The sequence below is a fragment of the Hetaerina americana genome, unplaced genomic scaffold, assembly GCF_022747635.1.
Source record: "Hetaerina americana unplaced genomic scaffold, ioHetAmer1.1.p SCAF_3, whole genome shotgun sequence".
Taxonomy (NCBI): domain Eukaryota; kingdom Metazoa; phylum Arthropoda; class Insecta; order Odonata; family Calopterygidae; genus Hetaerina; species Hetaerina americana.
In genome coordinates this window covers 102,412,288-102,434,879 of record NW_027286874.1, presented here as the reverse complement: position 1 = coordinate 102,434,879, position 22,592 = coordinate 102,412,288, and the positions used below count along the sequence as shown (strand labels likewise).

Below are 22,592 nucleotides of genomic sequence, written 5' to 3'. Positions count from 1 at the left end.
GTTCCTTTCTCTGTGCTGCATGTTGTTTCTCAGGAAAATCTGGTACCTGAAATATCACACAGCTTGGGTGAAGGTCAGGGTGCCCAGGGCTGTTCCCTGGAATCAAACCTGGGACCTCTGGCCAGTAGTACAGTGCTATCCACTGAACTAAAAGCCAATGCAATATTATTTACCTAAAAATCATAAAGTAAAATAAAAGTGACTGTGTATTAATAAAATCATGATTCTATCAACTAGCCCTTCTTAAAAAATTCTTATTTATTAGTCTTATTTATTGAAATGAAAAGGAAATGTTTCTACTTACCCAAATACATTTATATTCATTAGGCTGGTTTTTACTATCATACAATAAAATTTGGAAGAACTTCCATAAATTATAGCCTCAATTCATTTAATCTCACAATACGTAAGTGACAAATATATAAAGGAATCACTCTTAAAAATTATTCCCCCTCACATATTTTTGTTGCATTATTCATTTTATCATACAATTTATTTTGGTACACCATTAAAAATATAGATATTATTTAGAAATATGGACTAAGAGGTGAAATGGAATCTTATCTATGGCCTATCAGTATAGCAGGGAAGAACAGCATGATATTGCTGGTGTTGGGGAATCAAATTTGTCCACGGAATTCCTTCCATTCTACATTGTACACCCCTAGCAGGTGACATTCTTAAATTAGCATCTGAATTGTAATATGATATGCATGTAATTGCCACCAAATTTGATAAAGATAAGAGCCGTTTATAAAATAAATTTATTGGAATTTTTGTATGCACCAATACTACATCTGAAATAACCTTACCTTGAAAACAGGACTGCATCTAAAGTGGCACAAAAAATGCATTAGATATGCTATGGTGTTCATCACGGGATTGGGTATTTTGTAACAGAAACGATGAGTATTTTTTAGTTTATTACTTTCTTACCCATACATTTTAAAATCTTACAAAAAATTTGAAAATGTTTTTTTTTTCAGACTTGGCATTTCCAAACATATTCAGTCACCTTCATTGTGTCCTCCTTTATTTACTGAACTAGGTACTTCGATCTATCAAAATCATGATGTATTTTCTGTGAAAGTAATTATGTAATATGGCAGTTATCAAAATAATCAAGTCTTTTACTTGTCAGCAGCTTATTGTGACACAAGTATGTGGCACAGTGGATCACTTGGTAATGTACATCCTGATCAGATGACATTTTTGGGGAATAATTTAGTTCCTGCACTTGAAACCATACAGTCATGTAATTTGTGTAAGTTCCATAAGAAAATCTAAATATTACCTATCATCAAAAAGTTGAATCTTGATGCCTTCATTGTTTATTTTATTATTCTGAGAGGATCATTAAAAACTAATCACTGCTGCAGTGTTTTTGTTAACCTCAGTTTGCTCTAATACCCATTTCAATTCATTGCCTATCACATCTTTCATGTAATGTGCAATAAGGACGTTTAAAATGGAGTCTTGTTGCGGCTATGGTGCAAAGCCATTCAAGAGTGGGTACTAATCTGTACATACTTATTGATTTAAGTTTTATTTGCTATTTTTGAAGCAACCAAGTACCCATTGTTGATGGATGCTATGAAATATTTTGCAACTGAGCATGGCAGTCTGGTTTAATCATTCAAGTCTTAAAACTTATTTGAAAATTATAAACCTTTAATTAGACCTACTTTTTCAATCTTTCCTACTATTATGAGTCATGCATCTATTGTAACAATCACAGTTCATTTTTAACCTATCAAGACTACAGTTATTCTCTGAAAACTTCCTGAGAATAATAGAATGCATAAGGACATGAATGAGCAGATATTTTCAAATTATTTATGCACAATGGTCTTCAGTCACAATATATATAATTTGGGGAATCAAGGTTGCAGTTGGTAATATTAGCAAATAAGTAATAGGTATGTATACAGCACTTCATAAGCCAAAATCCTTCACTTTTTAATGACTTCAATGACTACTAGTGATGTCTCATGTGTATTCATATCTTTCATCATAAATTTATTTAAGCAATCTTAAGTATTTGATGTATCTTGACTAGTTAACTTTTCGTGCTCAAATTGAATCAGTACAGTATAAAGCAAAGGCAGATTTTCATCTCACAATGAAATGCAAAACATGTTCTTCACTTATTGGGCCATACCCTCCTTCCATGAATTTAAGAATGGAGAGGGCGGTGTGTGTGCTGTAAATCACACAAAAGGTAAACATATTTCTTCCCTGGGTTACACAGAAATTTGGACGGAATCTAATCTCCGACCTTCACATATCAATCACATTGTTGAAAATGTTATCGCTCCAACTAGAAGCTTTAGTATACATGAGGAATGGCACAGCCAGATGTGGTTTGAGGATACATCTCCTGTAGGAATGTTTTTATCAACTTCACTAGTACTTTCAGGTTATCAAGGATATTGTTCACCACTCCCGGAAAGGCAATCACGAATGTGCACGACGCTGAATGGGTCATCCCTTTTCCTCCCTAAATTTATCATCCTCAAACTTTTGGGGTTGGTTCCTCTTCTTTTCATTGTCCTCATCAGTCGGGAGCAGTATGGACACAGATTTTCGAGGAACTGCTGGGATGTTGCAGCCATGCTCAGTGCTGAGAGGTGGAAGCACATTCAGATGCATTTCATTCTCTCCATTCGCAGGACGTGCGCAAGGAATGGTGATCAAAGGAAGCAAATTGGGATTGGTTTGGCCACCGCAATCCTCTGAAGTCATCAGGTTGGGTTGTACAATGTGACCAGGCAAACTTTATGGGGATTTAAAAAATGAGAAAGAATATTTTACTTAGAAATACAAGATTGTTTATGGCACTAAAAACAAGGCATAAAAATTTAAATTTGACATTAAATATTGTGTTCATCTTAAATTTAAAAAAAGGAAAAATGAATATCAGCCCTCCAATTAAGGAATATTCCATATCTGAATCAATAAATCAATTGTTTCCTACTGAAGAAAATTTAAACAAGTCAGAGGAGAAAATTGCTGGCTGATTTTACCGATTAATTTATATAGGCAATATAAATTTTTACATAGAATCCCAAAAGGTTATTGGCACAAAACTTAAATCCATAAGCAAGTGTTGTCAGAGAGCAACCAAGAAGGTGAGATTCAAACAAGTCTGATTATAGTCTATGGCTTCCAGAAGACATTATCTCACTTTAGAACATCATCAGCTGCACCATGATAAAACTTGTTCAATGACTACTAGTGATGTCTCATGTGTATTCATATCTTTCATCATAAATTTATTTAAGCAATCTTAAGTATTTGATGTATCTTGACTAGTCTATGGCTTCCAGAAGACATTATCTCACTTTAGAACATCATCAGCTGCACCATGATAAAACTTGTTTTAACCACACAGAATGAGAGCCATGGTGAGAACTCTGATGGAACAGGCATTGAAATACTACAATAATTCTTTTACACTTTGGAAGAAATTTGGACATGTAGAGAATCAAGATAGGAGATAGTATGAAATGGAGTGGTTTCCTTTAGCAGTTATTTTTTCACTGTAGAAGAATTTATAATTACTGGTAGTGTCCAAATTAACACTTTAACAATTCATTTGGAGAGTTGAATTATGCAGGGTAGGTACTGGTACCAAGGCACTATGGATTCATTCTCCCATTACTTATACTGAAGCACCGGCTACTAGTTTGCTTGTTTTAGGTAATATTTCAATCTTCCTTTTCCAATGGCTTATGCTATTATAATGAAAATAATTTTCATTATTATTTTTCCCATAGATACCATTAAAAATGACCTTAAGCCCAACTCTTCACATTCATGTGTCTAAATGCTGATAGTTAGGATTTTTGCTTGGGTGCATGTACTCGGGTAAGTACCAATGCCTGGGGTTATTTACTATTTCAATGATAAAATCTGTCATACAAATCCATTCACTAATATGCCTAATCCTAACCTTAAGTAATGACATTCTAATTTTCTTTTTCCCTCTGTTCCAGTTTAAATCCAAAATGTCATCTCCTTTACAAACAAGTGGTCTATAGCATACAATGAAATTCCTGTGACAGTCGTCAAATGTGCTACCAAATGGATTGCTAAACCCCTCTCTGACACTTTTAATTTATCTCTGAATGAAGAGCACTTTACTTTGTATTTAAAAACTGCAGCAGTATCCCCAATCCATAAAAAAGGTTGTAGCTATGATGGAGAAAATTACGAGCCAATCTCAGTGATGTCTGTTTTCTACAAAATATTTAAAAAATCAACGTATAATCATTTATTGAACTACCTGCAACATTTTGATTTGCTACATACATCTCAACATGATTTTGGAGAAGGTAAATACGCTACTTCAGGTGCTTTCCCTCCAGTTACATTCATGTGCCTATTACTAAACAATCATCAGCAAACCATTGTCACATTCTATGATCTTAGCAAAGCCTATGACGAAATTGAACACTCAATATCATCCAAAACATTGATAAACATGGGAATCTCAGGCACAACTCATTCATGGCTTATGACATATTTTCCAAGTCATCAATTAATTGCTCAGTTAAGATGCAGGTCCCACATATATGTACCTTCAGATCAGTGCCACTTGAAATTAGTTGTGATGTCCCTCAAGAATCAAATCTTTGGGTCCCTCTTATTTATTTTATTTATCAATGATCTACATCTTTCCTTGCCAAAGAGCAATAAGTTTTCTATGCTAATGATACATCCACCCTGAATCCTGATGATACTCTATGTACACCATTAATTAGAACAAAGACACTGTTAGGAACATGTCCCTTTGGTATCAGCAAAACAATTTGAAAAAAAATAAAAACAAAACGTGTTCCATGCCATTCCATATTAAAATATCTCCCCCCTTGAATAGCCTATTATTAAATATGAACAGCTATATGTTCAAATGTTTTTCAACAATCAATTTAATGGACCTTCTCTTGAACTGCTTACATCAATCATCTTTCAAACAAACTCTGTACAGGTATTCAAATCCTAAGAAAGTTAGTTCAAATAACCTCGATTAGAGCCTTAAAAATGGTGTACTATACTAATTTTCAATAACATATCTCATACAGCATAGTCTTATGGGTAATTTCTAGGGCTGCCTCTAGAGCATTCTCATCACAAAGAAAATCTCTTAAAGCCATTTATCCAGTATTCATTAGATCTCCAGGTAGGCCATTATTTGAACAACTTAAAATCCTTCCTCTCCCTTAAGTTTATTTATATCCTACACGGCTCTGTTTTTGTAAAAAAGATCCTTTTTTGTTCCCAACAAATACTATTTTTCATAATTAAATGACACACAACTGAGATAATATTCATCTAAATGGTCAAAACTTGCAAGGTCCTCACCATTCTGCTTCCCAAATTTACACTGAACTTCCAAAATCAATTATATCTTGATTTTACCCACTAAAATAAAAGTGTGTAAACTGTTACACAGCAAGTTATATCACATGCGGATAATCTCTTTGATGATGAACTCAAAATGTGAGATCTTCAGCCATCAGTATCTGTAACATTGTTAAATATCTCCTTTTATCTGTGCTTATTTTATTTGAATTATTTTTCCTTTATGTCTATGCAAATAGTCTCATACTGATGAGTTCTATGTATTTTGGCCATTTTGAACAATAAAGTATAATTGCTATTATTTCAGAACGTGGGTACTGATACCAGTAGCTTCTTTTCTGGTGAAATGTACCATCCTCTAGAGTATTGAATCACACCAATGTGGCTTATCTCAGTTAAATGTTTGAAAAGGTTGTAATTTTCTGAGAGGAGAACATGTTTGGCATACAAAAATAAACCTAAAGCTCTTGAAAAAAGTTACAACTTATTAAATTTGGTTTTATTTCATTTTTGTACATCATCTATGAGAGACATTAACTGAATTAGTCCCTAAAATAACATAATGATCACAATAAATTTGAGGGGCACCTTGAAAGGCAGGACATAATAGCTGAGCATGTAAACATCCACCCTGATTATCATATAAGGAAATGAAATAATACAGCGCTTTCAATTACTGTAATAATAATAATACTTCATCTCTTGTTGAAGGTAAGAATATATTCTTAACCTCTATTGTGCTGCTACAGGGATTGTTGAATGATTAACTGTAATGTGCTGATTTACCTGATGGACAAAAAGGAGATTCTTCCTATTATTCTTATGAATGTTCTCTTAAATAATTAAGAAATTACCTAGTTTTGCACATGTATAACTTTGGCTATAAACACATTTGACTTTCATATGTGTAAAATAACTTATACCTATTTTAGATATTTACTGACAACTGCAGAAGTCCATATTAATTAATCAAACTGAAAACACAGAATAAGCAATTTAAATCAAAGAAAAATTAATAACTAAAGCAAAACTAGATAGAGAAATTTTATTGTGAGGATGATGGTTTGTGTTATCATTGGAATCTTGTGTAATATCTTGGATCATCATAGTGCATATCTATCATCATTATCTACATTATGGATAAATACTTTATCTCTATCCTTCAAATTTTCCATGACACCTTACTATAATACCTGGAGATGCTCAATCAGTGGAGCTGGGCCACAACATCTATGATTGCAAACTGTACAAGTGGGGAAACTAGCTGGATGCCAATGCCCTAGTGGCAGCATAGTCCTAAGTAGACAATTGAATAGGATGCATAGATGGCTGTAGAGCTGATTAGCTGTTTACACAGAGCCTGTCTAGTTGCATATGTAGGTTGTGCAGGCACCTGATGTGTCTACACAACCTGCATAGACACTTTCTCTTGGGTACAAAAAAATCCATGAGCCTGGCCCTGGCTGGATGATGGAGTATTAGTTTGTAGAATATGTGTTCTATGTCATTCATTATATTCAATATTAATTTCTGTGGCTGTCCAATCCTGATCCTCATTTAGATAACTTAATTGGTGAAAAACTATATTTTGATTCAAAATAAAATTTCTATGGTCCAAACAATTAACTATTATGGCTGATTGTGCATGAAGTTTATTATTCACTCAAGGTGTATGCAAAAGTTGGTAAATTCAATATTTTCAAAGCTTTCTTGGAAAATGGATATTAATTGTTAAGAGAAAGGAAAAAAAGAAAAATTCTTTCTCATCATGGTAGTTGATGCAGAAGACTTAGAATAAAAATTAGTTTATTTGAGTGTACTCTGAACAACCTAGGACATTCATTAATTAGCTTTTATACTCAATGGTTTTGTATTATCAATGGTGTGAACGCAAAAATATTCACAGAATGGTACATACTATGTCTAGGGCTTGGACTCTGTAGAAGGTTATGAATATCTACTTATTCTAATTGGACAGCAAAAAACTTCACACAAGTATTGGTACAGCACAAACTATTAGGATCTTTTTACTAAGCATAAGATAGAAAATCTGGAATAAAAGGGAAATAACTAAGGAGGGAGCTTGGGATTAATACACATTACTTTTTAAAATAATATTTAGATTAATTAGAAAACAAATTTATCAAAATAAATGTACTTTTTTAAAAAAAGAAACTAAACTTCAAATATTATATAGTTAAGAAGTCATAAAACATAGGATGATTTAAGTAGAGATCAATGCTGTAAAATACTGTCCATGCTTTAAATTTTCCATCAGAAGTCTGCTTATCCAAGTGCTCAGACATTCCTGGGAATGAAGGTAATTATTGTTTTTAAGCCTTACCTCTCCTGAACTGGTGGTGGTGATGGTGTCCTTGATAGTGGGAAGCTGGCCACTTCTCTTGAAACGCTTAGAGAACGAATTGAGCCAAATGCAGTGTGATCGGGTGAGATTCCCCCTCCTGGTCCCAATGAATTCGCCATTCCACTGCTGCAAATACAACAGAAAATTTTTCTGTAAGCACTCCACACTTTAAAAATCTATGTATAAGCTATAGTTCTTTTATTACGGGTACCAAGGTACTGACCACCCAATCTTTTGCAACTGGGATACATCTAATAGGTACCCACAAAAACAAATATTTACTATTAAAGAGAAAAATAGTCTCGAAATAAAGTAATAACCCTTTCAAATTTATTTTAACATGGCGAGAGCGCATTTTTGACTCTAATTTGTGAACAAATAATACTCTGAATTATGTGAATCATTCATGTAGGCATGTTTAAGGCTGCCACAGCAAGCATATCAAGCAATCACCTCAGGATGCACTATTACCAGGGGGCTTAATGAATTCCATGGTTACATAATATTTATGTACTCAATGATTATTAATAATTTAGTATATAAATGTTGATACACATATATTATCAATATTGGGAAATTTGCAGACACAAATATCAATGGCAAGAGTGTGTTGCCTATGATCCTCCTGAAAAGATGACGGGTATAACCCCATGTCAGGGTAATCAAATATCTGAAACCAAATCTGGTGATCTCTGACCCTTGTCTTCATAAAACAGTTGATGTTTGAATGTGATTGGAATATGTTACTATGGCAGGTATAATATTTATGTTAGGTACCTACGAGGGTCATCCGGAAAGTAGTACCCGTTCGTGAAATAAAGACACAAAAGTAAATATTAACAAACATAAAAAATTTTATTTGAAAGAGGATACTTTAAACTACTTCTCAACATAATCTCCAAGCAAATTAAGGCATTTGTCATAACGTGTGACAAGTTTCTGTATTCCTGCTGCATAGTCCTTCGCCGCCAGCTCATTGAGATACGCGAGGGACCCATCTTGCACAAATTTTTGCATAATGCAGATGGTGTTTAACAATTTCATGAACAATTGTTCGAGAAACATTGGGAAAATGCTCACAGATGTCATCAATTGTGACGCGCCGATCGTTCCTCACGAATTCGTCAACTGAGCTCACCAGTTGGTCTGTAATGACAGACGGTCTCCCCGAACGCTCATCGTCGTGTGTGTTCCCCCTCCCCATGTTGAAGTTGCGACACCACCGCCGAACAGACGACTCGTCCATTACATTGTCTCCATACACCTCCTTTAATTGGCGATGAATATCACATGGGCGAACGTTTCTTGCATTGAGGAATTTAATCACTGCCCTCACTTCACAACTGGCGGCGTTCTCAATTTTTTTAAACATTGTAAACAATCACAGAAACAACACAGGCAATGCTAGCGTCACGCAACTTGGCTCAGAGAAGGCAGACAAGCCACTGAAGCTATCTGACCTCGTCCAGCGGCTACTCGCGTCGTCAGCACTTCATGCGGCACGAACGGGTACTACTTTCCGGATGACCCTCGTATATGATTTGAAACTGTCTTATAAAATTTCTCCTTATCATTATTATTATTTGGTTATCCAATGATTCAGGTTTTGGATGTGAATAAACTCAACACTTTACATTCCTTAGCATCATTACATTGATGAAAAATTAAATAGAGCAAGCAAATGAATGCAAATGATGCATTAGGAATGTAAGGCTTTTAGATATACCTATTATTTATAAAATGAGTATGTTCAATTGAATCTTAAGTTGTCATGAAACTGATCATTAATGGACAACACTTAATTTGATGTAAAACAACTCTTCTTAAGAGATAACTCATATCAAAGGTTTTATTCTTGAATTTGGGGTATAATGATAGCCCCATTTAGATTAAATGGATGAAAATTTCATCACGGAATACTATGATGCATTTAGGTACATAAAATGCAAGATAAATTCTCAATTTTAAGGCATGATTCAAAATGTATTAATTAACATAGGCAAGTAATAAATTCATTTATATTTAGTATCAGAGTGAGCTAAAGACTCGATTATGTGAATTAAGTACAATTATGGCTGTATCAGAATTTAGTTAACTGAAAGTCAGCATACAAAAGTAATGCCTACAGGCATGCCTACAGGCAGAACCTGTATTTCAAGTATTGATGGCATCTTATACTTAATGTCAATCAAGTAGTTAATGATACAAGAATTTACCAGCAAGTTACCATAAATTTCATGGTCAAGGAAGTCACAGTCACAAGTCATGAGATTTGTTCATAAAAATACACCCACCTAGTGGTTTATTAAATATTTTATTAAGTGGAAAACCTTTGCTCAGGCTAAGTCTTTCAAATTTCTTGGAAGTAATTAAAATTCCCAACTTCATTGGAATTCCCATATTGACAGTCGTCTGTAGAGACTTAAATCATTTTGTTTCCCAATTCGCACCATTCATTTCAATGTTTCTGATAATGTTCTCCTCTAAAACTAGTATGGTCTTTTTTACTACCATATTTTATATAATTAAATGTTTTGGGGTTCTTCCCCTCAAGATATTTTTGTGTTTAAACTGCTATAGTAAATTGCATGCGTGATAGCCAGTTCCAAGAAACTGCAATAGATGCTGTGACAGTAAATTTTTGACGTAGTCATCCGCTAATATTTGACCGAGCATTGACCGGGTTCCCGGTCTAGGCGAATGATTTTTACGCTCTGAAATAGTTGCACTGATTGCCAGTGTTATATATGATGCTCCAAGACTTCCCCTTTTCAGGAAATTCAATCTGTTGCCTCTTCCATGTATTTATATATTAATTGCAATTGTGTTTGTAAAAAAGAATATAACAATATTTTCTAGCAATGCTGATGTACATAAGTATAGCACTTTTAAGGTTAATAACTTGAATATTTCTTATGCCTGTACTAAATGTTCTAGGGCCCCACAATATGGGTCGTGTTTTGTACAACAGTCTGCCACCTGAATTTAAAGCCTCAACGCGCCATCCTTCAATTTTACATTCTTTAATGTCAGCTGAAATTCCTCTAGTCAAAAAGAATGCTGTAGAGCACCGATGAATACTTTTCTTTCTGCTAATGTTGTTCTTTCTCATTTGGCGAGTCCTATGTTAAACACGCAATTTTTCTTTTAACTATCAGGTCCTTGGACAAATAAATTATTATTATTAATGATCTACTTTTGAAAATAGGAATTAAGGAGACAAAATTAATTAATCTTTGTTTCCAACCTAATGGAACAGGACATGACGAAAGGCACGGGTGTCGGGCAGCGGGAAGCCGCCCCCGGGGATGCCGCGGCCGTCGCATCCGGTTGCCACGAACTGCTCAGGGAACTCCGAGTGCTGGAGAGGGCGCTGTGGGGGCACAGCGGAGGTGGCACCAGGCTAGGTCCCAGGCCCCTCTCCTCCTCGTCCTCATCCGCTACTCCTCGAGGGCAAAGAGACAGTAGCAACCTTCTCTTCTTGTTAGCGGGCTTGTCGGAAGGGACCAAGGTTCCTCTACCGGGACCTCCGCTCCTGGTGGGGGAGTTAGGGATAGTCGCGGGCGCCGCGGCCCAGAAGTCCCCGTGGACGGGACAGTGGAAGCCGACACGCCGGGCCCGCCGTTCCACCTCTCGCTCCCTGGCCCTACGGGTGAGGAAGCACAGGCCGATGCCCACGGCAGCCATCAGGAAGCCCACCACCAAGCAGGCGGGTCCCAGCACTCGCGAGTTACCGGTGAAGGCGACGCGAGCCGCGTAGTGGTCCGAGTCCTCCCCGATGGCCTGTCCTCGGTACGCGGCCGCCGTGAGGACCGCCCCGGCTAGGAGGAAGAGGCATCCGAACGCGGGCAGGGCAATGCGGCAGTTGGCGGCGACGAGAACGCCGGCAACCATGAGTCCTCCCTCGATCTTCTCCACTCGTAACCGGGAGAGAGACCCGGCAGGGGCGGGGGCGAGTCGGGAGGGGCAGGGCCAGCACCACCTTGAGCCCCCCCCGCGGCACATGCTCCCGCTCCCCCTCTGCCGACTGCTCAGATCCTCGCTCCGCTCGCTCTCCGGACTTCCAGTGCCCCCCACTCTTCGCTCCGCCCTGAAAATGGCACAATAAAAATGCTTTGCTTGAGGCCCATGGAAGGAGCTCTTCGGAGGAGCCACCAATAGTGACTCAACCAGTGATGGTATCAATAATAGACCCAAAGTCTGCAGACATTTGTCAAGAAGGAGATGAAACTAATTATCTTTTCTAGGGGATATGCTGTTTATCGGGTTCTCAATTTTCCACAATCAACAAATTTATTTTCAGGAGTGAAAATAAAAATGTTGGATTAAGGTACACGGGAGAGCATTTCCTAGCAAATGAATACAGTTACGAGTACATATATACCTCGATTGGGGTAAATTCCAAGTCCTTTCCATTAGTTCTCGTTTGTCTGTTATATTGTATGGTTTATGCTATTAAATTTCTTAAAAATGAATGATAAATAATTTATTGCAATCAATTATCACTAGCCTATATTCAAGTATACTTGTTTGTATAAAAGCTGTTTACACGATATGAACAAGCCACATAACCAATACCATCCAAACACGTAATCTTTTGACACCGTAGCGAATAGTGCGAGTATGCATTAGTAATGAATAGGTTATACGAAATATGAGCATGTCTAAGTACTTACTAATAAAGGTAGTCCCAAAATCTATTTTTAAAGAAATAGAGAAAAACTTTCATTATTAATAATTTATCTACCAATTTTAAGCTTGAACATTCTTATATTTTTCTACAAAAATTCCATCTCTATCGATGTATTTTTGTAGGCGCTCGAGCAGTTGGGCATGTATGCTCATGCCTGTATGCTCATGTCATGCCAGCTCGCCGCTATGTCGTTTCGGAAGTGCTGGACCTCGCATTTCATCACTCTTTTCTTTCATAACATTGTCAACATTTAATGTTTCAAACATTAACTATTTTCGCAGTAAATTACGGCGAAATAATATCACAGGTTACATTGACGAATTTTATTTTTTCATCGGTGGCATACAGCAGGCGCTTCAGCGCAGAGAAACCTTACATTCAAACATCTGATATATCGAATGAAAAACTTTTGGTTTTCTCTGAGACTCGTTCATCTGCCACCCCAGTGGCATGCCTTCCACGATATCTATTTGCAATGGTCCGTGTATACTTGCAGTCGAGTGATTGGAGATTATGAAAAATAAGTATGTTGAAATAACTTCGAACTTTGTGGACAAGGGTCTTTCAGGGGAGACACAAGTCGAAACAAATGACGGATATATAATATACAATATCAAGATAACTGTTTTTAATAACTATACTTTATAACTCAAAAAAATTACTCTGGCTAAATGTTTTAACAATATTTGACAACAAGAACCACTTTTATAGGTGGTTTTACAAATTAAATGCGAGCATTCTATAAGACAAATATGGAGAGAGAATATTTTCCTAATCGTGTCTTTCTTAATTCCACACAGTGCAGTTGATACGAGTACTACGATAATTTGAGACAACAAAATCATTATATGCGCTAGTCTAAAATGAATACTTTTACATCTCTTTGTTGAAAAGTGATGATATATTGTGACTGTCAACGTAAATTTCGATACCTTCAAAGCCCCCGAAACCAGTACTCCCGTTAGCCGGGATTAAGACAAATAATATTAATAAAAATACATAGGTACAAATTAATTTGACTTTATTTATCAATATAAAAAAATAAAATCTAATTCTTATTGATTTGAAGTAACCAATCCTTGTTATGTCGTTATTCCCTTTAATTATGAGTACATATTAATAATGCTATTTTTATTATGAATAAATGTTGAATGTAATGCATGATTATATTTGGATAAATAATAAACAGGTTGTGTCATCAAATTCTACAGATTTATAATAAAAATGAAAGCTAAGATGAAAAATTGGTCCTGACAATGAAACAATGAAATCTGACGGAACAAAATTAATAATGGATCCCGGCTCTCTTTCTGTTAGACAAGGAAAAAATTGCACGACATGGCATGTTTTATTTGAATTCGAAGTACGCGATACTCACCCGGAAATCTTTGGTCTCTGCGTACAACTAAATAAAGAGAGAGCAAAATTACGGTGTTGTAATATGATTTTTGGATTATTTTGACTATGGACCTAAGTGGACTAAGACTTCAAGTTCTAAACACAAACATATTTTCCCAACAAACATATTACACCACTGACTACAGGGATGAATACTGACTGATATCAGATTGTCAGATGTCAGACTCACATCTTCTTCTTCTATGTCTACAGTGGAAAATGGCTCAAATCGTCGAAGTGCTACAATACGATATACGAAGTGCTCGTCGTATAACTCGTGGAAGTTATGTAGGTTGAAAACGGAGAGGATAGTTAATTTGCGCTGCTCTAATATAATTCACTTCTACTAACAATGCGATGCGCAGAAAGAAGTGCGGACACAAAAAAAAGGCTGACAAAATGGCAGGTTTGAGGCATTTATCCAATTATATCCGCGCCGTCAAACCATGACTCGCCGTCCAGTCATGGCGAGAGCTGGTATCACTAATAAAAGGCCCATTCAGAATGATGATTAAATTTTCTCAATTTTTTTGCCAGCTCTGCTTATATTTTAAGACTTCTGTTTATGAATAGACTATGGACGACGTAAAAGATACTCATAATATAGGACAGAAATAGCTTTCTTTTCAAAATACCGAAGAACGCATTCTGTTTCACCTGCGTGACGCATGTCATGCTAAGGAACATTTGATGAGACTGTCGCATTTCAAATAAATGGGGTATTCCAATTTGCTCTCATGTATTTTAAACGTAGGCTGGATGGAGCAATAATTTCTCGTAGTAAATCGAATGTAGGAATCAGGCGAGACGTAATCGGAGCTGAAAATGTTTTCTGTCGCCTCAAGGGAGATCCGAAAAGTGCCCCAGTACAGTGAGCATTACAGTAGCAGAGTTTGGGTTTGAGACCAAATGCGGGAAATTCAATTGAAACAGGAAAAATGAAAGGGCTTGACTTTTATTTCTTTTTCATTGCCACACCCCAGCGATGGAAAGTTTAATCCTGGCAGCGATGGACGCAAGCCCAGGACGGATGTGGGGGACAACAGCTAACGCCTCTGAGGTCATCACCACACAAAATTACTATGCACAGCAAGGGTATCAACATAGGAAAATATACTAGGTGTTAACGTGCAGAAGAAAGAGTCGGTAACAACAGAAAAAAGGGATATTGTAACGATGATTGCAATTGAGAAGTTAAGAGTATCGTGTACAAGCTAATTTAATATACAGAGAGAGAGAGAGAGAGGAATTAAGTTGCAGAGAAATGTGGAAAGCACAAATTCATACGAAATAAAATTATAGATTTTCGGATCGGTAATTTACCGTAAAAAACATATTTAAATAAATTTCAATTGCGTATGGACAATTGATATTCTCTTAGAAATAGGAAATTGTCAACTAGGTCCTTTTATGACAAAGAAACAATGTAGAAATAGTTCATAAATATCATGTATTTCAAGAATATACGCGAATTTGGACCACAATATGGTGATAATGAAATCGTTATTTAGTGTATGATAACGTTACACGTGAAGAGAGGAAAGATCAATAGAGTTCAGAGGAATGGAAAGTAGATATGGAACTATGTGCCACTAGAAAACAGCTTATGAAAATATTTGCGTGAATAAGGGCGCGTGAACGGTGGAGGATTTGTGGGAAGATAGGTGAAGAGATAACGTGTACTTTCAAGGAAACAATAGGCAACGTAATTTAGGGAAGATCATGCAACCATGGGTATTAGAGCAAGTAACACAATGGGGTGGGTGATAGAAGGAAGTGGAAAACTTTTCAATACTGATATGTTGGAAAGAAAGAGTGACTTAAAGGGTTGTACGCAAAGAGTCAACTAACGAGGGTGGTCTGAAAAGTGGCCGACCTCAGATAATTTTAGAAAATTTCAGAAAAAATGTCTTGTATCTTTCTTAGGTCGGAAACTTTTCAGGCCACCCTCTTACACCAATACTTCACTGCATTTCCATATTTATATTCAAAGATGATTTTACGCAACTGAAATTCTTAACTTGTTTTCTTCCAGCGGAGTCCGTTAAGTCTTATGTTTGGGGGAAAATACTAAGGACAGTTCACTGTTTTTAAATAAAATAATTTGATTAAAATATGAGAAGGGTGCTTCAATATGGCAAGAAACAGTTGTGTCTTGGGGTCAAGAAATCTCTGCCCCCAAGACAGTTAGTATCCCAATGGAGAGATGTTCGTATCATATGTTTCCGGCAGAAGATTAATAAATGCTTCCATTTTGATGATTTTAAAGGTGCGTACATGTATGAAGGTGTCGTCGAAAATTGAATTTCAATTGATTATTGAGTTGATTAAGTCGATAATCCGATGTTTACACCACTAAAAGTCTTTTTAGGGCAGAAGCACACTTTTCAACATCTTCGTGATTGCAATAAGTTTTCTTACAACACAATTCAATTTATACCTGAAGCATGTGAGCTCTCGACAGAGAGGCAGAGGATTCTCCGAACGATAACAAATGATTTATTCTGGCAAATCGAATTCTTTCTCTGAAACAAGCAAGCTTTTACTTTCAATTCTCCCTTAGTCTCTCCCTAATGGGTTAGATGAAAGAAGGGACCGCCACAGTCTCAATCACGCCCGAATCATTACGATTATTATTATGCCTCTATGTCCTTGCACACCACCAAACCTTTTCTCTTATTCCTCCCGATTATGCCATTGCATCTGCTCCCTTTCTTTCTCCCCTGCTTGTCCATCGCATCTCCAACGTGTTCCTGAGTTGTAGTAGGCATAGATCTTAATTTTGCGCTCTGCCAAAAATCTCCTTTTTCCCTATTCTGTCCTCTTTATTAGTCCAATCTTTCCCCTACATTTATTATTTCGCAGCCATCCGATTACATCTTGATAATAACGGGAATGAAACGATGAAGCCTGCGATGGTTCAACATAAAACTGAAATCGGAATAAAACTGGAAAATTCAACGGTGTTCATCATTGTATTTTTTTTAGATTTTGAAGACACTTTGCACATGAACACAACAGGAAGCAGCATTAGCCAAGAAGTCCGTTGAAGAGAGGATGTTTTCCCAGTGAAATAACATAAGACAATGCTACGGGGAGATCCCGTTCCTTGGTAGAATCCCGAAGAGCTTTCATTCGTGGGAATAAGAGGCGTCGCGCCGCTGCGTAAGCTACCGTCATGCTCTGGTAGTGATACCACGGGAAACATTACGGTTGATGTGGAAAGGCTTCCCTCAATTCGCAAACCACCACGATGCGTCAACCTTCTCATCTCACGCTGTATTCATTAAGCCACTTGTTTAAACAAAGTGATGTAGTAATTCCAATTCTTTTAGAATCCATATAAACTCCAAACAATGGCGTACGTTCGAACCCTCATCCTTCAATTTCCGTCATCCGTAGAACATCAGAGAAAGATAGGTGTCTCCCAACATCGAACGCAAGTCAATCCGAAACAGTTGCACCACTTGAGCAGCCTAAATAAGGCTAAATATTCCTAGATCACAGTTTTACAAATTTTCACCAATCGAAGATTTCGGGACTTTTTAGAGCAGTCACTTTCACGACTAAGCTGAACGACAATCTCAGACGATATCATATATCATACATAGCATACCAAAACGGGAGACATCGGGATCACATTGGTGCAATGAATATCGCGCGGTCACGTGCTCCCTCTTCGACGTGACCGGATATATTTCCGGGGATATCGTAGCTATGGTATTCCTTCCCTTATTTTTGTTCTGTGCCGGAAAAGCCTCCTATAACATTAACGCTCACACGAGCGTTGAATCTCAAGTGAACCGCCTAGGATTGTTTTGTTTAATGAAAGGAAGACAAGACCAATGTTTGATGCCCTTCGGTTTTGATTCACCCCTATTCCTCCCTCCCTCACCACAAAGAAGCAAATATCTCCCGACACTGGAAACCACGGCCAAAGACCAGAACCAATGAACCTTGTCAGACATCAACTGCTTATCTGCTGTTATCTTTTTTGGCGATTTTGAGCGAGGGGATGAGGAGACTCTCTACGCTCAGTGGCCGACCTGGTTACTCCAGTCGCTCACTGAGAAATGTCTGGTACGGCGGAACCTTTCTATACCCTTCCAGTATATTCAGCAAAAAAATATCCTCCGACTTTTATCTTTAAGTTTGACGTGACGTTGTGAAACTTAAGAAATATTCCCCAATCCTGTAGAAAAAAGATAGTGACGTTTTGTGGATATCCGGACTTTTGAGGAGGATGTGATTGTAAGTCAGTAATCTGAAACACAGTCAATGTATAGCATGCTATCTACAATGTTTCAACATTACAGGTTAAACAGGATTTCGAACGAAAAAATCGGTCACTACTTTCCTTTCCATTAATAATTCCACGAATCGAAACTCATTTTTATTATCTTGGGTTGATAGAAAATTTAAAAAAAATATTAAAAGCATCGATGCATTCATTAAAAAAACGAGAATTTTGATCATTAATAGCGCCAAATGCTCGCTCAACTTTTCCTGGCGTGCATGCCAACTGTTTCATTAAGCGAAGCGGAGGATGCCTATCTCATAGGATACACCCGCAAACTGCGATCATAATTTGGTCATCGGGAGTCAATTTTAGACTCGCACCCGCTGACCGTGGAAATTCATGAATACATACAACTCTAATAATATCAATCCCATAAAAAATAAACGTAGGAGAGTTATTGAGATATGCTATTAATTATGCTATTGAGATTAAATTGAAATGCGACCAATTATTATTAATTTATAATTACTATAAAACTTTAAAACGTCAATGCACCACATTAACATAGTGTGATTTTTAGAGAGCTTCCAAGGTCCTTCCTCTGCGGTAAGGTAGAAAGATGAAAGGTACCCTGCCTATCGTTGAGGAAATCCTTCGGGGTCCGAAACGTCTGAAAAATGACTATGAATTCCCTTTTCAAAGTCTCCTTTATAGTTTTAAAATGTTCTTATGTTTGATTTAATGATAGAAAATGTCACAAACAACTGCAGACGAGAAAAACAGAAACATTATGCTACATTTTCCACCATGTAAAATAGATAACTCGCCATAAGAAGTACGGTAAATATTCGCATTTTTTAAGAAATGCGATCATTTCCCTGATACAGTTAGAAGCAGTTCAGAGGAGCAAGGCGTTAAAACCTTTCCCTCGGCATTTATATCTCAAAACTTTCACTTAAAACCTTTTCGACACAATGACGATGATTATGAGTAGGCGCTCGAAAACAGGGTTCCACTTTCTTGCTTCCACTAATAAACACAGCTGCCCTTCGCCAAGTGCTAATGTCCACACGCTAAATATCCACGCTTTCTTGAGCACACCTTTTTACGCGTGATGCGTAAATGACCTCAGAACTCTCTGTTCAGATATAACATGTTTCCAGAAATTTCACTCAAAACTTTCGGTTCCGATATTTTGAGATGATACTGCAAAATTGGACTGCTTCTGACAAAAAAAGTTTTTTTTTAGCGCGGGAGAATTAAAATTAATCGAATCGAAATAAACAGCAAGAAAGTTAGTGTTTTTTTTTAATTTTCTCTATTCGATATTCTTGCTTCTTAATATCGATGAAATCACTCATGCAATGATCCACTGTTCTCAATTATTCACAGCATATATTTTTAACGCTAATTTTATATTGGCCAATGTACTAACACCTGACATCTTACTGGCATTCATTCAAGGATTGATTCAATAGTAGACAAGCCAATAAACGTTCATCCACAAGCATTCCGTAGCACACTTTTCCTTTCTCTCAATCTATTACCAATATGTGCTAGTTTATATCTTCGAAAGACTTAGCCGCTTAATTCGGTTTAGAGCAATTAGCTAAGGATGAACTCAAGCAATAAGAACCACTCTTAATGCTTGGTGCTCTCATGGTGAGGCCTTGAGGACAATGTGAAACAAAGTTCTTCGTATAAGGTAAGAAAATTTTGTTAGAGATCTAAAAGTTTTATAAAATTCGGAGATATTACTGAGGCAGTAATGCAGTGAGGTCAAAAATATATCCCAAAAATATTCCACTCATATTCTTAGTGCCTAAAAGATGACATCTTTCGGCTCCCAAAACTTGGATTTTCGGAAAATGAAAATACTTTTTTCTTAAATAATAATTATATTATTGTGCTAATGAAGGGAGATGACAAACATAGTGGCATAGTATTTTTTCAAAAGAAAGATTAAGGTCACCATAACTGGAGTTGACTTCATAAATTCTTTCTCCATTATCCGTTCACGCATCGTTAAAAATTCTCAACATTTTAAGAAATAGCATAATATTCAGTAAGCTGGATTATTACGATAGAATCATCAATCCTTGAGTTTTTTAAGGATAACTTTCTTCGGTGAACCTAACCAAGAATTTAGCAACGACTATTTTTATAAGCGGACTTCATAATGAAAGCGTGGGTCTGCCGGATTTGTCTGATGTTAAATTCAAATAAACAATATTAGGAAAGTACGTAACTATTATGCATACTGGAAACGTGTTATGATTTAAGATTTCACGACGAATATTGATCACAGCACGAGGGTGGTCTGAAAAGTTTCCGACCTAACAAAGATACAAGACATTTTTTCTGAAATTTTCTGAGGCCGGAAACTTTTCAGACCACCCTCGTAATGAATAAAGTTAAGCAAAAGGTAAAAACCGGCTTTCTCGCAAGATTTAAAATTTCAATGTAATGATTTTGTACTTAAAAAATATATGCATGAGATGGCCCTGATAAAATATATGTAAGACGTATGATTTCCAAAATTTACCGGGAACAGAGTTGCATTAGTTTGAATAAAAACGCGCTCTCCCGTGGATTAAATCTGTAAACATGTACTATTTTTGTGCTTGAATAGAATGCAAACAATGAAATTTAGTCTTGTAATTCATCATGTTTCACATAAAAAACACCGCAACCGATTTCGCCATAATGGGGTAACTTTGGTTCAGAAAATGTTTTCCTTGAACGAAATGAAAACTAACCGCGGATATGCAGTTTCTTCTCCAGGAATTGTACTAATTCCTTAATATTATTCCATTAGTTCACTAAAACACTTTCTGTATTGAAATATGTTCGATCTCACCTATCATTTTCATTTTATTTTTAGGTACCCTGCAAGCCACCGCTGGGGTGTGCGACAGGGAATACACACTAGACTAATTTTGACCGGAATATGACTCTACCACGGTCGGACAATGTTATTCTGATCCCTTATCGTTCGTGGAAAAAATGACATCTTAAATTTATCTTTTTTACACTTAATCTCTCTAGTTTTATTGACATGACCACGATTGGGGTGAGAACACATTTTCTTCAACATACTTCCTTATAATGTATGGAAGAGATTTAATCTGTAATTTAACCTTTGCTCCCTGAGTGATTCCCATCCTTGCTTCTCTAATATTTTGGATACTCTACAAAGTTTTTCATAAAAATATTTTACAAATCTAGCTCCTCTACGCTGTTCGCGATCCGATTCGGCAATCATCAATCCAACTTCGTGAGGATCCCATATACTTGCAGCACAATCAAAATGAGGCCTAAACAACGGCTGATGACATTTCTTTTTGACTTTATCATTACATTTACCCAGTACTCTTCAAATAAATCCTAACTTTTTGTTAGCTTGTCCACATATTCCCCGTATGTGTTTCACCAACGGCTGATGACACTTCTTTTTGACTTTATCATTACAGTTACCCAGTACTCTTCAAATAAATCCTAACTTTTTGTTAGCTTGTCCACATATTCCCCTTATGTGTTTCACTCAGGAGAGGTCGCGAGTGAGGGTAACGCCTAAGTATTTAATCGAGTCTACACAATCCATTTCGGTGTTCCCATTGTTGTAGGCGTTCAGGAGGGAATTGCTCTTTTTCCAAAAATTCATAACGAAGCACTTTTTTAAGTGAAATTCTAATTGCCAAGTGTCGCACCAGCGTTGTATAGCAGTTAGGTCATCTAATAAAGCTGCTTTGTCCTCCGGATCACGGCTATAACGGTAAACCACTGCATCGTCGGCAAATAAACGTATCTTATTAGTGACTACAGAGTCAATGCCGTTAACGTAAAGTAGGAATAAAAAAGATCCGATAACACCTCCCTAGGGAACACCTGAAGTAACCTCTACTGCATTTGAGCTAACTCCATGTATCACTACTCTTTATACCCGGCCATTCAAAAATTATTTAATCCAACTCCGGATATTTTTATCTATGATACATGCTTCTATCCTTGCGAGTAGTTTACTATGAGGTAATTTGTCGAAGGCTTTCTTAAACTCTAGGAAAATCGCGCCTACTGGAACTTTGCTCTCTCCCGAAATAAGAATATCATGAACAAAAAGCGCAAGTTATGTCGCGTCTCGTACGATCTACCTTTTCAGAAACCGTGCTGATTTTCATTAATAACTTCTGATTAACGTGGTGTCTCACGATCGAACTAGCAACTGTAGTATGTTCCATGAACTCGTACGAAATGTATGTGAGGGAAATAGATCTGTGATTTCTTGGTTCCCATATCCCTGCCTGTCACCCGATCAGGGAGAATTTTGCCCCAATGGCCTGAGCCAAAACCGTAGAAATTGAATTTTGCCCGCGAAATGGACATTTTAATTTTGATGGCAAAAAATATACAATTTCTACTACACGTAAGTCATGGTTAGAGCCGCGTCCGTACTTGAGAGATTCTTCAACTGAAGCTCATTGATAAATACGCATATCTCATGTATCTCAGAATATCTATTTTCTGAATAC

General features: G+C 36.8%; 1 protein-coding gene across 2 annotated transcripts in view; it reads right to left on the bottom strand.

Annotated features, from left to right (window-relative positions):
* Positions 1–800: 800 nt before the first annotated feature.
* Positions 801–22,592, bottom strand: part of LOC139690504 (uncharacterized) — a 28,115-nt gene continuing 6,323 nt past the window's right edge. The window contains exons 2-4 of one of the 2 annotated variants that reach the window (XM_071587962.1): positions 10,980–11,822; positions 7,712–7,858; positions 801–2,776 (exon numbers count right to left, since the gene is read on the bottom strand). In XM_071587962.1, coding sequence (XP_071444063.1) covers positions 2,485–2,776; positions 7,712–7,858; positions 10,980–11,822 — 1,282 coding nt within the window. In that variant the 3' untranslated portion in view covers positions 801–2,484. Of the gene's footprint in view, positions 2,777–6,108; positions 6,154–7,711; positions 7,859–10,979; positions 11,823–22,592 lie in introns of those variants that run through there. The other variant, XM_071587963.1, reaches the window with a different exon arrangement.